We start from the raw sequence: 23969 nt of genomic DNA on the forward strand, positions 1-23969 counted from the left end.
GTTGGAATGTAAATATCAGTAAGGCCCAACTTGCTAACACATGAATCAAAGTTCTTTCTGGGAAGCCCCTTGGTGAGAATATCAACAATATGTTGTCTCGGGGGAATGTATGGAATGTATATGCAACCATTGTCTAGTCTTTTTTTAATAAAGTGTATCAATCTCCACATGTTTAGTTCTTTCATGTTGAACTAGATTGTTAGCGATGCTAATAGCTGCCTTATTATCACAGAATAATTTCATTGGCATCTCATAGTCTTGATGAAGGTCAGATCAAACCTTCTGAAGCCAAATCTGCTCACATATCCCCAAACTCATAGCTTTGTACTCAGCTTCAGCATTGCTTCTGGCCACAACCCCTTACTTCTTACTTCTCCAAGTTACGAGATTTCCCCATACATAGGTACGGTAGCCAGAGGTGGATTTTCAGTCAACAACAGACTCTGCTTAGTCAGAATTGGTATAGGCCTCAATAGATCTTTTGTTAGTCTTCTTGGACAGACATGCTTGGTAGCAGCGGCGCGTGGACGGATCTGCTTGGCGCGTGCGGCTGGCTGCAAGGATGGGCTTGAACTGCTCACCAACGATGTCTGAAGCTGATGGAGTATGTTGTCCATGGCAGCTGCTGTTGTGTGGTTGTCCTCTGTTTGGGTTCCATCAATATTGGTGTCCAGGGTTTTGTCGTTATCTCGCTCTGATACCATATTGAAAGCGGTAAAAAGGAAATATGACACCAAGTCATGTGGAAACCCGAGAACCGGGAGAAAAACCACGATCAAACTTTCTTATTATTTTCTCATGTTAACAAAAGATACGATGGGGAAAAATAAATAGATAACAATTGTTTATTGTAAAAAAAAAGAATATTAGGGTAAATCTTTCCACTTTTGACTTATTTGTGGTAGGAGATGAGACTAGTTGGCATGATGGAGAAATTCTCTCATATTCTCCCCCTGAATTTGGGACTTTGGTAAGAAAGGCTGATGTTCAAAGAATGTAACATCTATGGAGGTATGCATTTTCCTACTGATTGGTGAATAACATCTGTACCCCTTTTGATGAGATGCGTAACTTAGAAAAATGCACTTGCTAGATTTGGGATCAAGTTTAGACCGTGAGGAGAATGCTTATGAACAAAAGCAGAACATGCATTCAAACATGCAGAGAGGTAACGTGGAAGAAAGATTTTGAAATTGGAGGACATCTCGAGGGGATTTAAAGGAGAGAACCTGACAAGGCAAACGATTGATAAGGAAGGTTGCAGTGAGAATGGCCTCCCCCCAGTTTGGGACATTATGAGAAAACATGAGAGACCTTGCTACCTCAAAAAGATATTTTCCGTTCGGCAATCTGATTTTGTTGATTGTCCACACATGAACTGGTGTGAGCAATGTCATGGAATGAGAGATACATACCAAGAGAGGAGCTGAAATAGTCTCGAGCATTGTCCATCCTTAGGACTTGGATTTTACAATCAAATTATGTAGAAAACCATAGCTTGGAAAGATTGAAAAATATTGGAGGTTTCATATTTGTCCTTCATTAGAAATGTCCAAGTCATTCTAGCATGATCATCAATAAAGATTAGGAACCATCGAGCACCCGAGATACTTTTTACTCTGGAAGGTCCCCAAATGTCACTATGAATAAGTGAAAAAAGTTTTGAAGATTGATAAGGCACATTAGGATAAACATTTTTCGTGTGTTTAGAAAATTGACATGTTTCACACTGATAAAAGCTTGGTCTTCTGTTGATAAATAAATTAGGAAATTTTTTCCTGGTACAAGAAATTTGGATGGCCTAGACAAAAATGCCATAACATAACTTGACTTTCAATGGACAAGGGCTCTTGAATTGGAAACAGAACTGACAACCTTAGAACATGACTCAAGACTATGACTGAAGACTGAACTTGGAGAACGAGTTTTTTGAAGAAGATAGAGGCCACCATGTTGCTTAGCACTGCCAATCAACTTCCCCGAATCCACTTTTGAAATTCACAAAAGGTTGAGCAAAAATTAGAGATACAGTTTGAGTCACCAACAAGTTTGTTAACTGAAATCAAATTGATGTTCAACTGAGGAACATAAAGCACGTTTGAGAGAATGAGGTTAGTAGTCAATGTTATTGATCCTGTTTCTGTTATTTTGGCAAGAGATCCATCAGCGATTCGAACAGGTGAATGCCTAGATCGGGATTGGAATTGATGGAATAATGTGATATCACCAGCATATGATCGGATGCTTCTGAATCCACAATCCAAGGGTTTTGCTTGCTATGCTTTACAGAAAAACAAGAAAAAGAGGTACCTAGATTGGCAAGATTGCTAGATGGTTTCTCGACTGATGTTGAAGGTGTAGAGGTCGAGAATGAGAGGTGACCAATCATTCTGACGAATGTTTCTTGAGTGATATTAAATATTTTTCTAAGAATGGAATTTGCAAAAATGGACGAAGGTTATCTTTGTTAATCAAAGAAAATATGTTTTGGATTTACTCGAAGAAATAGGATTAATTGACTGCAAGGTAGTAGAAACCCTTGTTGAGCGTAATTTGAAATTACAAATAGCAAAGGCATAAGAAATTAAGGACAAGGAGTGATTTCATAGACTTATAGGTAGAATAATTTATCTCCACACACTCCCTAATATTGTATATGCAGTAAATGTGGTAAGCCAATTTATGCATGCATCTGGATCGACTCATTTTGAAACTGCCCATAGGATTTTGAGATATCTAGAAGGAACGTCTGGGAAAGATATTCTATTTAAAAAACATAATAACTTCCAAATGGAATTCTACGCTAATGCAGATTGGGCAGGAAGTACTACAAATAAAAGATCTACCTCATATTGTTATTCCTTGTTGGAGGAGACCTGGTTACATGGGGAAGCAAAAAGGCAAATGTTGTGGCCGAAAGTAGTGTTGAAGCAGAGTTTAAAGCAATGGCGCGTGGAATTTGTTAAGGCATTTGAATCAAAAGATACTTGAAGAATTGGAGTTTCCACAAAAGACGCCCATTCGGGTTTATTGAGACAATAATGTGGCTATTTCTATTGCTCCTAATTCCATCCTACATGATAGAACAAAATATATTGAATTTGACAAACATTTTATCAAGGAGAAGATTGATGCAGGTACAGTGTATTCTTTATCTTCCTGCAATAGCGCAAGTTGCTGATGCATTAAGAAAGGGACTTCCAAAGAAGCAATTTGACAAATCATCTAAAATGCTGGCTATGGAAGATGACTTTAAGCCAACTTGAGGGGGAGTGTTTGAATTTCTGTTTAGGAATGTTGTGTAAATATTCATTGTCAATATTTTCCTTTTCTTTTTTTTTTTAATTGTTATTCTCTTTTCTTTTTTGTAATGGTATCTCTTCTATATAAGACCTTTCTTGCACTTATCAAAATATAACAAAAATTCGATGTGTATTCTTGTCCAGGAATTCTTTTGGTTTTAGGTATAGTAATATAACTATCTCATAGTCTCGTCTTGCTACAATATTTCAAGTGCTATTGAAATTATATTTGTGAAATTAAAGTGTCTCACTTGGGTAATGAGTCCAATGACACCAAAAATTTGATGTGTATTATTGTCCAGGAATTCTTTTGTAATCCTGCTTCCCTTGCACTCGCTTCGACGAAGTGGCAAAAGTTCGCATGTAGTTTAATGGTATGCCTTTTTGTTATTGGCTTTTTACTTTCTGATTACATAGAAATAGCTTGTGTATCTTTTCTTTCAAATTGTGTCCTGTGATATCGTTTAGTTTTCATATTTATAAGTATATATCTAATGAAGTACATCTCGTTTGGATATTGAAATTTAAAGGTCGTATTGAATACATTTGATGCACAACCTTTGTCTGATGAAGAGGGAGATGCTAACATCTTGGAGGAAGAGTCAGCAACCTTCAGCATAAAATATCTTACTAGTAGTAAACTGATGGGTTTAGAAGTAAGTTTTACTTGGTTTGTATCTCCTGAAGTAAAATTTTAAGTCATCACTCAAACTAACTTGGCTATGTCTCGTTTTGCTATTTCTTCTTTCTGTGGCAGTTGAAGGACCCAAGTTTTCGGCGTCATGTTCTTATGCAGTGCCTTATATTGTTTGATTATCTAAAGGTAGGGTACAATATTTGTTTGGCTTAAAATTTTTAGGCGGACTTGGTTTTCTATAGGTTTGAAGTAGTCCTAATTAGTTAATTTCTTGTTATAGGCCCCAGGAAAAAATGAGAAAGATATTCCATCTGAAACCATGGTTAGTACTGTATTGCATATTTGAGCTGTTGTAATGCGCTACCCTTGAATCCTAATTCACGTTTCTCTTCTTGTTTTTAGCCTTGATATTAGTTACGAGGGGTTAAATTGAAAAAAGTTCCAAGTTAAATGCTATTATGCAACCTACAAAGCCTCTGCTGACATGTGTATTTTGCTACGAGAACTTCTCAGCATCAATGTTTGAGGCATTGAAGAATATTAATATTATTTATTTACTATTAATTATTTATGGGAAAGGGATAGTTTAGCTAGTTACTGGTACAGAGTTGGTTAAAGGAAAATACATTTTCTTAAAAAATTAAGTTCTGCCTATCAATTCATTTTAACTAGCATAAAATGGACGGATACTTTTCTTTACCATTTTCGATTCATTTTTACTTTTATTATATGTTTATTTTTTATTCTTGCATTATTGTATGCTCTTTCTTTTTTAAAAAAGTATATTTGAAAATTGAAATTTAGAGAGAGGAAATTAAATCTTGTGAAGAGCGTGTGAAGAAGTTGCTTGAGGTGACACCGCCCAGGGGGAAAGATTTCCTTCAGAAGATTGAGCATATATTACAACGGGAAAATAATTGGGTGAGAATTGTTTTCACTCTCTTGCTTATCATATTCTTGTTTTCTGCATTAACCATTTTTCTGCTTAAATGTATCTTGAATGTGCTTGTAGGTATGGTGGAAACGTGATGGTTGCGCTCCTTTTGAAAAGCAACCGATTGAAAAGAAAACCATCAATGACGTAACTAAAAAACGGTATGGCTTCTAGTTAATGGACTTCTTGGGGACGTGGAATCAAGTATTAGTTTTGTTCAAAATTAATTATTTATTCTTCATCTTTCTACACAACTTTTATGAATAGCCTTTTTTATTCTATTTATTGTTATTTAATTTTTAAAAAATAAAATAAAAGTGTTTTTTCCAAAAATAGAACAAAACGAAAATATTTTTCGAACAATTTTGAAAAAGGAAAAAGCCCACAACGTAAAATAACAAAAATACCCCGCGATTAATCGACTACACATGCACCAAAAAAACGATTTTGTATCCAGTTTAAACGATCTTGTACTCGGTCTAAATGATCTTGTACACAGTTTAAATAATCTTGTATCATTTCTGAATGATCTTAGTACAATACTTGATAATGAAAAAATAATAAGAAAAAAGGACACAATACTTGATAATGAAAAAAAGCATAAGGAAAAAATATTGTCTTTATGAAAAAATGATGCCGAAGATGAGAGATGACGAAGAAGGAATAAATTTTGAAAGAGGAGATAAAGAAATTTTAGAAGGACAAATTTGGAATTTATGAAAAAATTAACTCTAAGTTATATGGGTTTCATGGGGTTTTTTTATTTTGTTATTCGAATCGTAAATATTTTCAATTTTGTTCTGTATACGTAAATTAACCTAAAATAAAATAATATCTTTAAAGGACAATGTTGGTTTTCTTTAAATAAAATAAGGTATTGATTTGTAGATAGATGGGCTTTTTCCTTTTTTTTTTATAAGAGTGTCATGGGCTTGCATTTTTCTGTACATAATTTGTGGGAGGTCAGGTTACTTATTTAATGTTAGAGTTAATATAAAATTAAATTTATCATAACCCAATAAGATAGATCCTGTTTGGTAACCGTTTCAATTTTTTGTTTTTGTTTTTTCTGTTTTTCAAATTCTGTTTTTAATTTTTTGTTTATCAAAAACCGAAACCATATATAACTAATTTTGTTTTCTATTTCTAAAAAACAAAATGTATCTTTTTGAAAGTTTCTTCTTTTCATTTTCAATTTTCCACCATAATTTTAAAAACAAGTTTTTGTTTAAAAAACCAAAAAGTGAATTAGGTACGTAACGCACCTGTTTTTCAAAAATTAATTTTAAGAAACAAAAAACAGAAAACAAATGGTTTACCAAATAGGCTTTTAAGTTTTTAGGTTGATTGGTGATTTACATGGTATCAGACCAGGATCTCATGAGTTTGCATCAAGTAAATATATTTTAACCATTTATGTCACACTCTCTCCCAGACCGTCCACTCTCGTCTCGAGAGACGACGTAGACGTAAAGTCGACCGATATCGTTCCTCTGAAACGATACCAGCTGACTCATAACAATTAACCTCTAAATGAAACACATGCAGAAGCAAATAACACAACTTATAAACAAGGCTGTAGTGCTGCCCATCTATTAACAAATACCCAAAAAGAGTATTATAGACTTTTAACACAATCTTGCTTAACTTAATTACAAGATTCATTCACAACCTGACTTTTAACTTTAGACATTAACATTCATGACTATAAGTACCAAGGTCAAAACAATAAGATAATATACAAAAGGAAAACAAAATCCTTCGGCAGATAGACAACAACGTATTAGGTTTCGAGAACACGACCTCTACTTGAAAAGCGGAGAACATTTTGGAAAGTCACTAAATGAGCCTAGTGAGCGACTAGGTTTTAAAACAACATTTTATAAACATTTTAGCAATCACCATAACAATATCATAATGATAAACACATTAGCTTGACAAACATTTAGAAATCAGTAACTCAAGTACTGGTTTTTCCTTATCTAGAACCCAAGGATCTACTCCTCATGAGATGGTAGAGCTAATTGATACCAAATATAAACCTCAAAGATGGCTATCCCCAACTCTGTTCTTCAGAATTAGGCATTCCTAACTCTGCTTCTCAAAGATAAGTGTCCTTACCTCAATTTCCTCAGTGCCCCATGATCTATCCCATAGGGTTATTTTGAGATAACTTGGTTTAGACGAAACATGTATAGAATCATAAACTTGTAAACAATGTTTCAATGCATTTAAAGAATCTTTCTGCATTAAGTAAACCTTAAACATAACCATGTCTTGTCAAACTCACTTTTCTTGCCAATAATTGACATTCTTCAACAATCATACCTTATCAAATACTTTGAAGAAATCATATGCTTTAGAAATCATTTATAAATCATATAACTCAAACATTTTACTCAAAACAATCTTTAAATTAATATATTACGAAACATGGTTTGAAACCATTTAAGAAATTCATTTTTCACTTACAGATATAAACTTAGATCCTTGGCCTATAGATTTGCATGATTTCTTCTTGACCTAAAACTATGGTGATTAATTCCATTTAATTCCCCTTGATCATGTAAATACAAAACTTTAACTTAGAAATGCCAAAAATCACCAAAATGGTCTAAAAATGCCTTATACATAGGCTGGTGCATAGGCATGGGCGGTAGGGAGGGTTGACATGCACGTAGGGCTGTGCCTAGCCTTTCTGCATACTAACCTCACGCATTGGGCATGTCTCGCGCTTCACTTGGCCGCATGCGTCCTTGCACCCAGAGGTTGCCGTACGCCTCCTTTGCCAGTGTGCCTTGTGCATTGTCTGTCCTTATATGCAAGTTGTGTTGTGCGCCCCTTGGCTGCGCGCCAACAGTGGCCTTGATGCAAGCTCACTAACTTCCTTTGCTCAAAGCTTGCGCCCAGCTCGCCTTACCTTTCTTGACACTCAGCCAACCTCAAGCACTATGCAGAATTGATTTTTCGTCCAGAACTTATCTCAACTTTTAAAATTTATAACTAAAAAATCCACAACTTTAATGAGAAAACTTTCTTCTACAAAGTTGCTCAGAAATATCTTAACTTGCAAAATTTCAGCTTTAAAACTCCAAGAGATCCTGTAGCTCTTGAAAAAATGACCTTTCTCTCTTTCTTGTGTTCAAACTCAATCCTCCTCGCCTCGCTTTTGTCCGACAGCCTTACCCTAAAAACTAGACTCAATGTCTGAACTTTTGCAAGTGGTTTGAAGCAACGAGTGGTTCGTGAGCTCTCCTCTTTTGAAGTTACCTATTTGTAGTGAACTTTGCATGCCAGCCCTTTGACACCTGGGCATCTGTAAACCACTTGAGCGACCTTCCTTGAACGCCTACACACCTCAACACCTTGCCTAACTTAAGACACCACAACCAAAACGCCAAGCTAACCTCCCTTGCTTGGCCGTGCAAGTCTTCTTTGTGCACATGGCCTCCTTGCCAATCCTCATGGCCGCCTAGCTTCAACGCCTATGCCTTCTTTCCGCAACACTTAGCCTCACCAGCCCCTCATGCCAAGCCTCTTCTTGCCTAGGTGGGTTTGGCCCTATGACACTTAAGAGGTTTTCTTGCTCAATGCCACACAACTCATGCCTTGGCCGCCTAACTACCTCCTTAGAGGTTCTCAACCTTTCCTTTGGCCACCTACCATTCCCATCTCACCTGTCCATGGACTTGGCCAAAAATTCCTTATGACAACCCTTGATACAACCACTTGGCTGGCAACTTCCTTTTCCTTAACTTTCCACCACATTGTTTGTTTCCTTTAAGCATGCAACTCTAAATACTTGGAACAACTTAATTGGTCTTAACATGACTTTCCTTCTTCTACCAACCATGACACACCTACAATGATTCTCTTTGAGTTACTTTCTCATTCTTAATTCCAACCCAAACCTATCCTTCCAAGTTCTTAAAAGACTTGAGTATCCTAAGGTCAAGGATTTACAATTTATGCCTGTAAAGTTGGATATTTTTTACTATATTTACATTTGCAACTCGCTGATTTAATTAATAGCTTATATTGTTCGAGGTCAATGTTGTTGGATGGTTTATCACTTCTCCAAGTTCATTTGCTCTATTGTGTGCTATTTTGGCCTCATCACGTGGTTATTCTTGTTGGTTTTCTTAGTTTCAGATTTAGTGGTCTTCTATCAAGAGCCGTTGTTTTTCATTTCAGGCTGTAAATCTTTTAGCTCTTCTACTTTTTGGACAATGTCTAGTCATGATTTTTCTATTAATTTTATTTATTTATGATGTTTTTGTCATCATTTGCTTATTTTGTTTCATTGCACTTTAATCTCATTTCATTTAATCAATAAAAAGTCTTGTTTTCTTTTCAACAGACAAAAAATTGTTCGTGGTTGACTTTGTTGGATGAAATGTTTCTTTGTCACTCCATATTACTTAAGTTACAAGATTGAATGTTCAATTGGACTAGCTATATTCTTCCCACTTTTGACTTGGACTTTTTTTGTGCGTTCTTTTAGTATTCTTTTGTTTTTATTTGGCTTAGTAAAACTGATTTTCTATTTTTTAAAATTATTTTCATTCTTGTCACTGTTATTCATCATTTTTCCTTAAAACTTCTCAGTAGGCCAAGATGGAGACTGGGGAATAAAGAACTCTCTCAATTGTGGAAATGGGCAGATCAGAATCCGGTGTGCAGCTATCTCTTACAAGATTATTTTTACTAGGAATTAATATTTGTTCAAATGATCTTGCCAAGTCCAAGGTTTTGTTCATTGCTTAAATTCTCCATGATTTAACATATGTAGCTACTTCTTGAGACTATATATCTTGAAATTACTAGGTTTTTATCCTCTCTATCCAAATCTCTATGCACATGATGTTGATGCTAAACATTTATCAAGTGTTTCAACTAATGTCTTCGTATTTTGTATGGTCAGATAGTAATCCAAAGGTTGAGGTACTTGAAATCATTAAAGTAAAAAATTCTACCGACAGTCTAAATGTTAAGCATTAATTCTGAAATTATAAAAATTAATCTATAAATGAGCACAAAATTAATTTTATAATTAGTTATAAAGGAACATAAACTAATCATCATTGCCTGGTGTTGTCCATGATACGACACTGAAAATGAAGGTTAGGTCAAGAGGCTTATATTTTGCTGGTGAATCATTCACTTCAGGTATCTATAGACTATAAATACTGACAATTTTTTATTTCATCAGAATGCTTTGACTGATCCTCAACGTGTTCGCAGTCCTGCAATTTCTGAGTATTGGAAACCCTTGGCAGAAGATGTAAGCATATTAAGCACATTGTTTTTCTCCTAGATGAATAATCGCAATATTAACCATTTCTCATCTTATTTTCAAATAAAGTATATTTTGATATCAGCCTGTTTATCTTGTTGGAAAAAACTATATAAATTGCACGTATTAGGATGAACTTTGTTCTTTCTCTGTACAGATGGACGAGTCTGCTGGGATTGAAGCTGAATATCATCATAGAAATAACCGAGTAAGTTTTCGTTCATTGTATTGAATTCATTATCATGCCTTGCAGCTCATTAAATTGCTTAGTATTGCTTGGATGGGTGGTGATAGGGGAATAAAAAGACGTGAGATTGTGTTAATTATATGAGAAGAATATTATAGAACTGAGAATATTCTGTGAGACTCCCAATTCTGCACACATATAAAAGGGGTAAAATGGGGAATGCCTAATGCGAAGGAGAGAATAACACCTGAGGGCCCACGCTGTGAAGGGAGTATAAATAGAGAATGTTTTGGGAATTGGGTTTTTAGGTATTGATTGGGTTAAAAGCTGCTGTATAGCTTTTGGGGAGAAGATTCCAGCCTTCTCAAAGGAGCTGGGTTATTTCCTTTATGTATTCTGTTATTTCCTTGCTTATAGTTGCTCTATTGGTTAACTGTTGAACACTGTGTTCGATATCAATATATTTCCACAGAGTTCTGCCTCTGTTTTGTGCTATTGTTGAGATTTTTCTGAGTTTCAAGTTTGGGAATATTCAAATTTATTTTGAGAGGTAGAGACTAGGGAGTAGGGTAAAATGAAGAAGAAAGTGAACTTTGGATGGTGACCATGAAGATGCTTAAACTTTGTAAAGAGATTGAATAGTGATTTGAGTAGAATATACGAAATCTAGGATAAAATATTCAGAACAATTTTGAGAGGGATAAGAAGTGGAGAGCAGAAAGAAGGCATGCCCATAAAGATTGATACTATTGTGAATCTTCTTCTTCTGCTTGCTTTAGGCTATAATCACTAGCTAGGAAGCACAGACACCGACACGCAACACGCGGTATGACACGACACAGCAAAGCCCAATTTCTAGAAAAGTAGGACATGACAGTAATAATTTTTTCATTTTTTTAAAATAATATACGTGATAATACTTGTAGATAAATTACTCATATACGTTAGGACATAACAATAATTCTTTAAAACATAAATAAAGAGTACATTAGTTGTCTAAGTTCATTAAAAAGTTCCAAACTACAGTACAAATACAAAATCCTAAAATACAAAATCCTAAATTGAGATCACACTTTCATCCAAAAATAAAAATAAAAATAACTTGGAAGCTTAAAACAACATTCCCAAACTTCCATAATATCTTTATCCTCACAATTCTTAGCCTTCGTTCCACTAGGACAACTACTATCTGGTTTATCTAATGATAAATTAGCCACTTCAAGCATCCCAACATCTTCAAAAGAATCTCCAGCAACATCTCATAATTTCATCTCCCCTTGTGAATATTTTGGATTTCTTCTCAACAAAAGATGCAAATTACTAGGAACATTTACCAGATCATCTGCACGTTGGGGTAGCAACTTGTTTTGCCTAACTGAATGAATTCTGAGTCAACATTGCCCCCAACCCTGTAGTGAACGATAAAGAGAAGTCTGGAAGAGCCAACACTAGGATAGGTACCATGGCTTGCTTCAATTGTTCAAAGGATTCCGTAGCTTCCTTGCTCCATCTAATTGCATTTCCTGTAGGAGTTTAGTGAGTGGTGATGCAATGTGCCATACCCTTTTACAAAACGTCTGTAACACCTGGTTAGGCCTATGAATCTTTGAAGCGTTGAAACATCTTTTGGTTGAGGTCAATTGACCATAGCTTTGATCTTTTCCCCATCTGCTTCCACTCCTTTACTAGAGATCCAATGACCCAAATATGGTATCCTTGAGTGCCCTATCACACACTTCTTTCGGTTAGCAAACAACTTATTATCTTTGAGGATATTGAACATAACTCTCAGATGCCTCTCATGTTCAGTGATGTCTGTCCTATACACCAGGATGTGTAAATAAAAAACACCAATACAAATCGTTAGGAAAAGCTGAAACACTTGGTTCATGAGTGGCTTGGGCATTGGTCAGACCAAACGACATAACAAGGAATTCATAATGCCTTTTGTGAGTGCGAAATGCAGTTTTCTCGATGTCACTCGGCATTCCTCCCACGTCTTAGGGTGTCTACTAACAACCTCAACTTGTTGGGTCGGTTCCAACCCTATCAAGAAGGCATCCATCAACACACTTTTAGCCTTCTCCAGTAAGGGTGCCGAGTAATTCAAGAATTTCTTTACATAATCGTTGTATGATCCCTCTTGTTTGCTGCAAATGCGTCTTGCTCCCAGACTTCCTTCCCCAGTTTCACGAAAATGCTCTAACATTTGGCTCTTCAAATCTTCCCACGAGGTAACCTTCTATCGATTGTAGCTCCATTGAAACCAGTTAACCTCATCTTGAACGTAGCTAATAACCGCAACCTTCAGCTTCTTCGTGTTGGCGAGCTCGTTAATCTCAAAATAATGCTCAACCTGGCGTACCCATGAGTCGGGGTTCTCTCTGCGAAGATCAACATTTCAACCTTCTTGTACTTTTGTCGGATGTTCCTGTTCCCAATCCTGTCGATGTATCTGTCTCCTCTGCTTTCACTTTCAATTTAGGTCTCGATCCTTCTAAAGTGCATGGTTCCTCCTTACGTCAAATTGAGCTGTTTTCCTTCACATCCTTGGCAAGCTTCTAAACACTTTTCTTTGGTCAAAGGATCCTTTCTTTCAGTCCCAGAATATCTTCCTCACTCGACTCCATCCTCTCTTCCAACTGTTTTTCTGCCATTGAACATGTTCTCCCTAGGATTTAGATGCTCTGATACCAATTTGTTAAGATTCTTCCACCTGAAACTCAAAAATCCCAACAAAGACAAACAAACGGAAATAACACTCTGATATGGTGTATCAAATGGAAATCTCAAGAGTCTCACAAGCTATTAAGCAACCAAAGAACAACACAAACAATGGAAATGGTAATGAAATTCCAGCTCCTGCGACAAGGCCGGCCTCTTCTCCTTCAAAAGCTCTCAGCAGCCTTTCACAAAATAAAACCTACATTTGGCAATCCCCAAAACGTTCCTCCAGGTGGGCCCCTCAACCGTTTTCTACCTCTCCAATAATCCCTCCAGGAGCTGTCTTCTGTATGCCCATCTTACCCTTACATTTATATGTGTGAATGATCGGGGGCCCAACAATTTTCTTCTTTATAAAAAGTTTTCTCAACTCACTCCAAGCAATTATTTCTTATTCAGGTTTATTGCTGGAAAGGCCTTCGGTTTTCAGCTCGGCAGGATTTAGAAGGATTTTCTCGGGTATGGTTCAAATTCAATAAATTTTTTTTAGCATTTTTATCTGATGAAAATCTGATACTGTTGTTTCAACGTGGAATTTGCAGTTCACCGACCATGGCATTGAAGGTGTTGTGCCATTGGAACTCCTGCCACCTGATGTACGAGCCAAGTACCAAGCCAAACCAAATGAGAGATCTAAACGTGCTAAAAGGGAAGAAGCAAAAGGGGCAGTCCAGCAAGTTGATGAAAATCAGGTAGACTTCAATTTAGATGCATTTGTCATACATTGGTCCTTTTAGGGTAATGTCAATGTTTTACTGGGTGTTTAAACTGGTCTCTGAAGAATGTAGATTTGAAATAACATGTTCGAAATTCTTCCAAATGGTAAGACAATGATTATGGGGTCTTGTGGACTTCAATTTTTCATTTTAATTTTTAGCTTTCATGTTCTCTATTCAAGTTTTTATTTTCTAGATTGTTCTAATATTTTCTATCAATGGATTTTGGCACAAGATGGCAACTCCAGCTAGTGAGAATGATGGCGAAGGAACCAGAAGTGATCCTGATGGGCCATCGGCAGGGATGGATGTCGATACAGCTATTGCCACGGGCAATGTATCTCAAGGTGGTATTTCAACTCCAGAAGAAAATAAACTAAGCTCTGACACGGATATTGGTCAAGAGGCAGGCCAGTTGGAAGCCGATGCTGAGGTAGAGCCGGGCATGATTGATGGCGAGACAGATGCAGAGGTTGATTTGGACACTGCAGGTTGATTTGTGCAGAAACCCTTCGATAATATCATGCCAGGTTCATCTCTGGCAGCCCAGAATTGGAAACTGCAGGTTGAAATATAAGTCCTGTCTCTTAATGTCTAACAATTGCATATTAACTAATTTCAGGATTATTATGACCATAATCGGTTGCAGGTTTCTTTGTTCTTAAGTCAAACAATACGAGGGGAGATTTCAGGCTTTTTGCACAAGGCAACATAATCTATTACTGTTTGAAGTTTTCATTGCCCCACTGCTGTATCCGTTTTTGCGTATGTTTCTCAGCGAAATGAAATCAATCCGACGATTTCTTTTAATGCATCGAAGGTTCCGAATGTTGTGACAAATTAATATTTCATGAATCTATTAGAAATATAGTGACGAGTCTGATGGGCCAATGTAGAAAACACTTGATTAGGAGCTCATTCTGTAGTTTTCCGTCCTAAGCCATGACGAATTGGTAGGATTTTCATTATCTTTTAGTAGCTAAATTTGTGCAGATGAATGTGTTTGAACATAATTGCATGTTGCATAGGAAGCCGATTTGGGAGATTGGTCACTCGATCCATATGATCAATTGTGAGAAATCGGTGCTACAAAAGGGCCAAGCAAAAGGGAAGACACTACTTTTGAAGAAGTATGTTTTTAGAAATAGTTAGAAAAAGATATCTACTTAAAGATATCTACAAATTTTCATTTATTTTTTTTAAATAAGATTTCAAGATTTTTATTAATTATATTATCTTTCACATTATTATAAATAATCTTTATTTTTATAATATATAATATAATATAATAATTATTATATTATATTATATTTATTATTTATGTTATAACTTAGTTTTTTTTTAAATATAACAAAGCGACAAAATATTTAACAATTTTGAAAATGAAAAAAGTTCACAACGGAAAAATGTCAAAAATGTTTCGTCAATTATGTTGTCAACAGGGCGTGTAATATATTTTGTACATGATCGTGTAGATTTGAATCTATTGTTTAATTTGGTTACACGATCATTTAGATTTGATTACATGATTATTTAAATTTGGGGTAACTAAATTTAAATGATTTTTTTTTCAAAATTTGGTACACAATTCGGTTAAATGAATTTTTTCAAGACTTTTTTGGTACACGGTTATTTAGATTTGTTTACATGATAATTTATTATTTTAAAGTTTTTTTGGTATATGATCATTTAGATTTAGCTAAATGATTTTTTTTAATTCTTTTGGTATACATCGTTTTAAAAAAAAAAATAATGGTAAGAAATCGTAACGAAAAAAAAGAAGAGGGAAGAAAGAAAGACGATAAAACAAAATTGAAGTGAAAGGGGAAGAAAGATGAAAGGATAAATCTGTAATATTTAAAAAATGGTTAATTTTATGGGCTTGTTACATAGGCGTAAATATTTAAGTAGTTTATTATATTTATGAAAATTTTCTTAGAACGTATTTTTACGTATTTCATGTATTAAATATAGAATATCTTTATTTTCATTTAGTTATAGAATATCATTTATAAGATCTAATTAAAATACGGTATAAAATTGAGTCAATTATAGTAATAATATATTAAAGAATTTCTAAATAATTAATAAATTTTCCTTGATTGAATTTTATTCGACATCCTAATTTCACCATCTTCGTTCACCTTTTTGGCACCTTTCACCAATTACTTTATATACCACTTCATTTTTTTCCGTTTTGCATTGTTTTTCATAAATACTACGTAATTTAATGATTTATGATATATACTCATTGCATTGACTTTCATATATTGGAAGTTAATTTGTATAATCTTACCATGATTGAGACTGGTTTTGATTTAAATAGATCATTAAATATCCAATATATTTAACATAATATTAGATAATAATGTATCTTATTTTAATTTTATAACAAATTGTACATGAAGGTAGGTATTATGGAAAAGAAAAGAAAATAGAACAAGAAAAGAAGAAAATAATTTAAAAAAAAAACTAAAAAGGAATAGAGAGAACCTCAAACATATATCAAAAACCGTATAATATATCAAATATTATGCCTATCATACTTTTAAATATTATGTCACTAGAAGAAAAATAATCGGAGGGAAATTTTAATTAGAATTTTACTATAATTGAATTAATTATATACAATATTTACATAGGATATCTAATAAATGACAAATCTTGAAATTAAATGAAAATAAATATATTTAATAATTAATAGTCTACTTTCCTTATTTCACCTTTCTATTTCTTTAATATATTATTAATAATAAATGTGGGTAGTTTGGCCATTTTTGCTTTACATTTGTGTAAAATTGAAGTCTATTAAGACATTTATAAAAAATTGACAATATTATGTTCAACTTGTAATAAGACACCCCTATTTAGCTTATAGTAGCTAATACCTCATGTTTTTAATATAAAATCACATAGGATGTTTGAAAGACTCGTTGAATGCTTCGAATCATTCCATATAAATTTTAGTCCTTCATTTGGAGCTTCTATTCCATTCTTGAAATTTTAAAATGAACTCTTTCTAAAAATAACTTTTAACGTTCTTAAGCACATTTTTAACTAATGGAACGATGACACCTCATTCTCAACTAATTGAATAATGACAAGACATTTTATATCATGTATTAATACCATACAATATAACAATTATAATATATTAAAATACATGATCAAACTTATGGTGAGTTTTATCTAAATGACATCCACAAAGCATTTAAATAACAATTAAATCAGTAATCTTGGCTCCTACAATAAAATAATTTATAAAGGAACATCAATTTTGCTAAATTTATCCTAAAATGATTTTTGCCTCTTTAGAAACAGACTAAAATCCTTCGAATTGGCCCCTAAATCTGCAAACCAATCTAAAATAGCATAGAACCAACCATAACCATTGAACCACAACTGAACCAGATGTTGAATTGACGTCGAACTAGTCAAATCACTTGCTTATTGAGTTGACCAGCTGATACGCATGATGATGTGTTATTAATGTCATGTTGATGTTATGTTGATGTCGACCCTCCTTAGCATGTTTTGTTGAGGTTCAACCCAAAACAAACTATTTAGACACGAAAGATTATATAAAACAAAATATGTTTAAAAAATAACATCCTTTTTCATAATGAGGACCTTGTGAGACTCTAAATTTGGGGTGCGCGAGGTCCAAGTCAAAGCTTTCAAAAATCAAGGAACCTATTCATTTTCTAAAAAAACACACACACGAACAAACAAACAAAACTAAGCCATTTGTTGATTCTAAATTCAATTGAAATAAGAGCTCCTATGTTGTCACCTCTCACCAAAGTAAATAAGAAGTAAAGCTTCATCAAATGTTGAGTAAATAAACAAGTGGCGATAAGAGTTATAGTTAAGGAGAGGAATGGACTCATAGACTACCTATGATTTCCCAACCCAATGTAAAGAAATAACTTGGTTAATAAAAGTGTGCAAGAAAAATAAAGGAACTAAGAGTTTTTGAAAACAATGACTATTTCGCAAAAAGAGGAAATAAGATTTCCTGGAAACGAGCAAGGGTATTTTGAGACTTAAGCTTGCTGTGTTTAGAATCTAAAATTATTTTCAAGTTTAGAGTAGGCGAAGAAAAGAAGAAATGCTAGGTTACAAGATAAATTAGAAAAGCATCCTGAAAGGTTTAGCATGTGCACAAAATAAATTATGTTTAGAATCCTAAGATGATGCTTGAGGACAAACATTATTTTAAATTTGGACCTGTGATAACTTGTTGTAATACAAGTTATTATAACTTTTTAAGTACATGAAGTCTTATCGCATGAAAATAGAGGAAAAAGTAGGCGATATGATAATTCTGCGAAATGCATGATACAAAAGAACCTTATCCCTGTTTTATAATGTTTTAGTGTCTTATCGAAGAATTTTAGGCAAAATAGAGTGAAGCTTGGCAATATCATTTTTATGCGAGAAGACCCGTTCAACCTTTGCGGCGAGAAGAAATACAAGCTAGGCGTTTAAGGCAATAGAAAACAAAATTGGTTGACAGGAAATTCAGAGAAAGGACGAAAGGACGTCTGCACAATGCTAGTGCAACTTTTCAGAGGTGTTAATGGCACGTGGTATCCTGTCAAATCAACTCACGCCTTTAAATAGAGTCTCTCACTCCAAAACAAGGTGTGCACATTTGGTCGGAGAGCAAGTTTGTACATCGTTCATCTTCTCTCTTCCCTTGAGTTTTAGGTGAGAGCTTAGAACAAAGAAGAGAGAGAATCATCCTCTCCATTTTTCCCTTCATCAATAGGCAAAAATTAGAGCCAAAGAGTATGAGAAATCAGACTCTGTGGGTAACATCTTCTATTGTATTTCAGTTTGTATTTTGATTGTGTTGTTTTGTAAGATGAACACCATGGCCGAGACGCCTAAAGTTGTTTGTATTAAAGCAATGCATTTCTTCTTCCATTCTCCCATATTTCTGATTCTTCCAATGCTCAATCTATTTGGTTAGCTAATTAGTAATAAATTGTGTTTTTGATACTTAGAGAATTATAATGGATGTGTGCTATGAGTTTTGCTAAGTTAAACGCAAATATCTTAACATTGTACATTCGAAAGAAGAGCAATGATATAGATCGTAATCGCCTGACAAGTGAGACCGCATTTAGCTAAGCGAATGGCGAGAAGATTGTAGCAATATGATCTTATCGCCAAATTCATCCTTTGCATACATTATCAAGAGGATATTATGTGTGGCGATAACATCAAGAGGTTGCTTGCCTTAATTAAGGATAAGTTACTAATAGGACATTTAAGATGATCAAATACAAATCATATCTTAACTTTGTGAATTTTCATCTGAAAAGGCGAGCAAGTATGACAGAAGCGCTGAGAGGTTGCTCGTCCTAATTCTTAGTTAATATATGTTTTGTATCGCCTTGAAGTATTAAAGCATAAAGTATTGCGTTTAGATAATTAAAATTTTCCTTCCTCGCCATGCTTATAATGAATTCATATTTCATTGTTCCATCTCACTATGATCCTCTTGCATTGCCAAGCACAGTAGTATATATAATTAGGATAATTAGTATACTGTTCATAATTATACTATATAGCTTATATCGTCGGATACAGTGCACGATAGGAGAAATTAGGAGCTTAAATTTCCTATGTTCGTCCCGGGACTTACCAGGAAACCACTCTTCACTTATACTTGGGCGATAAAGAGGAAAACTTGTGCGATAACGTTTATTTTTATCAGTTTAGCAACACATGAATAGAAGTGAACCTTTTATTGCATCACCTTATTTAGTCGCCTAATAGTCGCTCATTTAGAACCCCTCATGTTAAATCTACAAGCATAATACTTGTAAAATGTAACGCATAAATAAACCAAGCAGCGAGCACATACGTAGGCTATACAGAGTAGACAAAAAAGTTATGCTTATATAAAACAGAAAGATCTTGCGTTTGATGTGAGACATAAGGTTTTTTTGAAAGTGGTACCTATGAAAGGTGTTTTGCGATTTAAGAAGAAGGGGAAGTTAAGTCCTCATTTTGTTCGACCGTTTGAGATCTAGAGCGAAGTGACTCTATGGCGTATCGTTTGGCATTGCCACCACCATTCTTTGTTGTTCATGATGTATTCCGTGTTTCGATGTTGAGAAAGTACAAGGCAGATCCATCTCATGTAGTGGATTACGAACCATTGGAAATAGATGATAATTTGAGATATGAAGAGCAATCAGTTGAGATTTTGACTAAAGGTAAAGATGCTTCGTAATAAAGGGATTGTATTTGTAAAAGTTTTATGGTGGAACCATCAGGTTGAAGAGGCTACATGGAAGTAGGGTTGGGTTGGGTTGGGTTGAGAAACATTGTCAATCCAACCCAAATTTTCAGGTTGGTTGGGTTGTCAACCCGAATTAAGTTTCCAACCCAACCCGTAAAATATGGGTTGAGTTATCGGGTTGGATTATTTTTATTTTTTTTCGTTTCTAAATTTTAATGTTTGTAAATGGAAACCATCAACCTTAAATCGAATATGTTTTGCATCAAGTTAAGCAAAAAAAAAAAAAATCTCTCGGAACTAAAGATTTTTTAACTTTTATTAAATAAATAAATAATAATGAAATATAATATATATATATATATATTAATATTTATATTTATTATATTAATTCGGGTTGGGTTGGGTTGACCCAAATTTTTCAACCCTCCAACCTGCAACTCAACCCAACCCATATAATATGGGTTGAGTAGTTCGAGTTGTCGGGTTGCTTAGGTTATTCTTACACTCCTAAATGGGAGCGAAAAGATGGCACGAGAGCTCGTTACCTAGAGTTACGAGGACGAAAGTTTCTTAAGAAGGGAAGAATGTAACTCTAAAAAATTTAAGATATTTATAATCACCTATTTGTCTCATTTCCTTATGATTTAATTTTTTTTGGGTTAATTAATTGGAATTTTGGTGTTATTAAAGAATTGAATGTTATTGGTTTAAATTAAATTGGAGAATTTTAAGAAATTTTGGTTAATTATATATACGTATACATATATAATTATTTTTTTGAAGTAATTAATAATTGTATTTTGGAAGAAAAAGGGTTAAGTGATAGAAAGAGTTAAATGAAGAAAAAGGGTTAAGTGATAGAAAGAGTTAAATGAAGAAAGAACTTCTTGTATTTATTTTGAAAATGAATTGGAAAAAGACGACGACGACGACGACGACGACAACGACGACGATGACAACAACAACAACGACAACAACAACGACAACAACAACAACAACAACAAACAACAACAACAATACAAACACAACAACAACGACCACAACAACAACAACGACCACAACAACAACAACGACCACAACAACAACAACAACAACAACAACAACAACAACAACAACAACAACAACAACAACAACAACAACAACAACAACAACAACAACAACAAACAACAACAACAACAACACAACAACAACGACCACAACAACAACAACGACCACAACAACAACAACAACAACAACAACAACAACAACAACAACAACAACAACAACCACAACAACAACAACAACAACAACAACAACAACAACAACAACAACAACAACAACAACAACAACAACGACAACAACAACAACGACAACAACAACAACAACAACAACAACAACAACAACAACAACAACAACAACAACAACAACAACAACAACAACAACAACAACAACAACAACAACAACAACAACAACAACAACAAACAACAACAACAACAACAACAACAACAACAACAAACAACAACAACAACAACACAACAACAACGACCACAACAACAACAACAACAACAACAACAACAACAACAACAACAACAACAACAACAACAACAAAAACAACAACAACAACAACAACAACAACAACAACAAACAACAACAACAACAACACAACAACAACGACCACAACACAACAACAACGACCACAACAACAACAACAACAACAACAACAACAACAACAACAACAACAACAACAACAACAACAACAACAACAACAACAACAACAACAACAACAACAACAACAACAACAACAACAACAACAACAACAAGAACAAGAATAACAATAATAATAAGCTCCCTAACATGCTCCCTAACACGTTTGCCATTTAATGTAGTTAATGAGTTTAGCTAATTAATCTCATATCGTTGTAGCTTCTGATCTGTAGATCCATTAGGTCCCCTTCCTAGCTCATAAAGAGTAATGAGATTTATTTATATTGGTTGTAATTTGAAATGTTCAAATTTACTTTGGGAATTAATATAATGTATATTGATACATTATAATATAAAATTTATATTTTAATTAGACTTTATTATATAAATTTAATTTTGGATATGATTCAAAATTAAATTACGAGAGAATAAAATATTTGAATAAGTCCAAATATTAGTTTAATTTGAATTAGATTCATATTAAAACTATAAATTAAAATTTAATGTGTATATGATACATATTAAAACTATAGGTTATGAGAGAAATTTATATTTGAATATGATTCAAATTACGGATTAAATTAAATATAAGATATTTAATTTAGAAGTTAATTAATTGGAAAATTAATTAATAGTTTAGTTTAATTTGATTTAATTAAATTAATTAAATTAAAACTATAGGTTATGCGAGAGATATTCATTTAAATATGATTTAAATTAAAATATTAAATAAATATAATTTAATTAATTAATTATTAAATTAATTAATTAATTAATTTAATATATATTAATTTAATAATTATTATTAAGTTAATAGGGAACGTGGGTAGTTTTCCCACGTTCCCATTTATTATCTCTAACTTCCCACTTCTTCCGTCTGAAGAAGTGGGAATTCTTTGCGTAACAATTACAACGGGTGAGTTCTTCGAAGAAGAAGACTCTCCATTCTCTCTGAAAAAAAAAATCTCTCCTACAGAAAAATTCCTTAATTCCAATTTTGGTTCCCACAAACCATCTCAATCAGAGAATAGGAAGGTTTCTAAGTGGTGGTGCCCAAATTGGTGATTGGTAGATTCAGAGTATTTTTCTTCTCAGTATTTTTCTTAAAAGCATGTTTAACAATGAAAATTGTTTCTGTAATTTTTGCCAACATATTGGTAATTTTAAGGTTCCAATTAAAATTGAGTTTCTGTAATTCTTCCGCTATAAAGAGTTTTCATCCCTGCATGAAAGACTTATGAATAATACGGAGCAAAGGGAAGCAACCGTCGGGAGACCGCTTTTTGTCCCAGGACGGGAAAACTGAGTCCGGGACATTCTCGCTCGCATTTGTTTGGGACGAACACCGAAAGTCCTCGAGCTCAGCCCGTTTCCTTCGCTGCAAGTGCATTTCCAGTGGTTTCTGACACCGGACGAGTGTTCACCACTCGTTGGAAGCATTGGCCATCTTTTGGACCGTTTTGAGTCGCACCACAGTTCTCCCTCCAACGAGCTCGCTTCCCGACCTATACCTTAGGAAAACGTGTCAGGGAGCATGCCAAGAGTGTGGTTTAAAGTCATCAGAGTACGAGCCCCAAAGATCGATAGACTTATGACCAGTACGGAGCAAAGAGAAGAAACCCTCGGGGGATCGCTTTTTGCCCCAGGACGGTAAAACTTAGTCCGAAGCATTCTCTCTCACGTTTTCTTAGGACGAACACCGAAAGTCCTCGACCTCAGCCTGTTTGTTTCGCTGCAAGTGCATTTCCAATGGTTTCTGACACCGGATGAGCTTTTGCCACTCGTTGGAAGCATTGGTCATCTTTTGGACCGTTTTGGGTCGCACCACAGTTCCCCCTCCAACGAGCTCGCTTCCCGACCTATACCTTGGGAAATCATGCCAGGGAGCATGCCAAGAGTGTGGGTTGAAGTCCTCAAAGTACGAGCCCCAAAGATCGAAAGACTTACGACCAATACGGAGCAAAGAGAAGAAACCGTCGGGGGACCGCTTTTTGCCCCAAAACGGTAAAACTTAGTCCGGGGCATTCTCTCTCGCGTTTTCTTAGGACAAACGCCGAAAGTCCCAGAGCTCAGCCCGTTTCCTTCACTAGAAGTGCATTTCCAGTGGTTTCTGACTCCGAACGACCGTTGGCCACTCGTTGGAAGTATTGGCCATCTTTTGGACGCTTTTGGGTCACACCACAGTTCTCCCTTCAACGAGCTCGCCTCCCGACCTATACCTTGGGAAAATG

The 23969-nt window shown here is 34.6% G+C and overlaps 1 protein-coding gene across 9 annotated transcripts in view; it reads left to right on the top strand.

The window, feature by feature from the left end:
- LOC103499294 (THO complex subunit 1) overlaps positions 1-14788 on the top strand; it is a 33351-nt gene extending 18563 nt beyond the window's left edge. For 6 of the 9 annotated variants that reach the window (XR_539764.3, XR_539761.3, XR_539760.3 and 3 more), the window contains 13 exons: positions 3605-3676; positions 3833-3958; positions 4060-4125; positions 4220-4261; positions 4744-4860; positions 4952-5034; positions 9482-9548; positions 10086-10157; positions 10327-10377; positions 13480-13539; positions 13623-13772; positions 14032-14361; positions 14446-14788. Coding sequence is in view for 2 of the 9 variants with exons in the window: in XM_051090048.1 (XP_050946005.1) it covers positions 3605-3676; positions 3833-3958; positions 4060-4125; positions 4220-4261; positions 4744-4860; positions 4952-5034; positions 9482-9548; positions 10086-10157; positions 10327-10377; positions 13480-13539; positions 13623-13772; positions 14032-14292 (1167 nt within the window). In the remaining 7 variants the exon portion in view is untranslated. Of the gene's footprint in view, positions 1-3604; positions 3677-3832; positions 3959-4059; positions 4126-4219; positions 4262-4743; positions 4861-4951; positions 5035-9481; positions 9549-10085; positions 10158-10326; positions 10378-13479; positions 13540-13622; positions 13773-14031 lie in introns of all 9 variants that reach the window. The other 3 variants (XR_007823642.1, XM_051090048.1, XM_008462274.3) reach the window with 3 other exon arrangements.
- The last annotated feature ends 9181 nt before the right edge of the window (positions 14789-23969 follow it).

The sequence above is a fragment of the Cucumis melo genome, chromosome 9 (genome assembly GCF_025177605.1).
Source record: "Cucumis melo cultivar AY chromosome 9, USDA_Cmelo_AY_1.0, whole genome shotgun sequence".
Taxonomy (NCBI): domain Eukaryota; kingdom Viridiplantae; phylum Streptophyta; class Magnoliopsida; order Cucurbitales; family Cucurbitaceae; genus Cucumis; species Cucumis melo.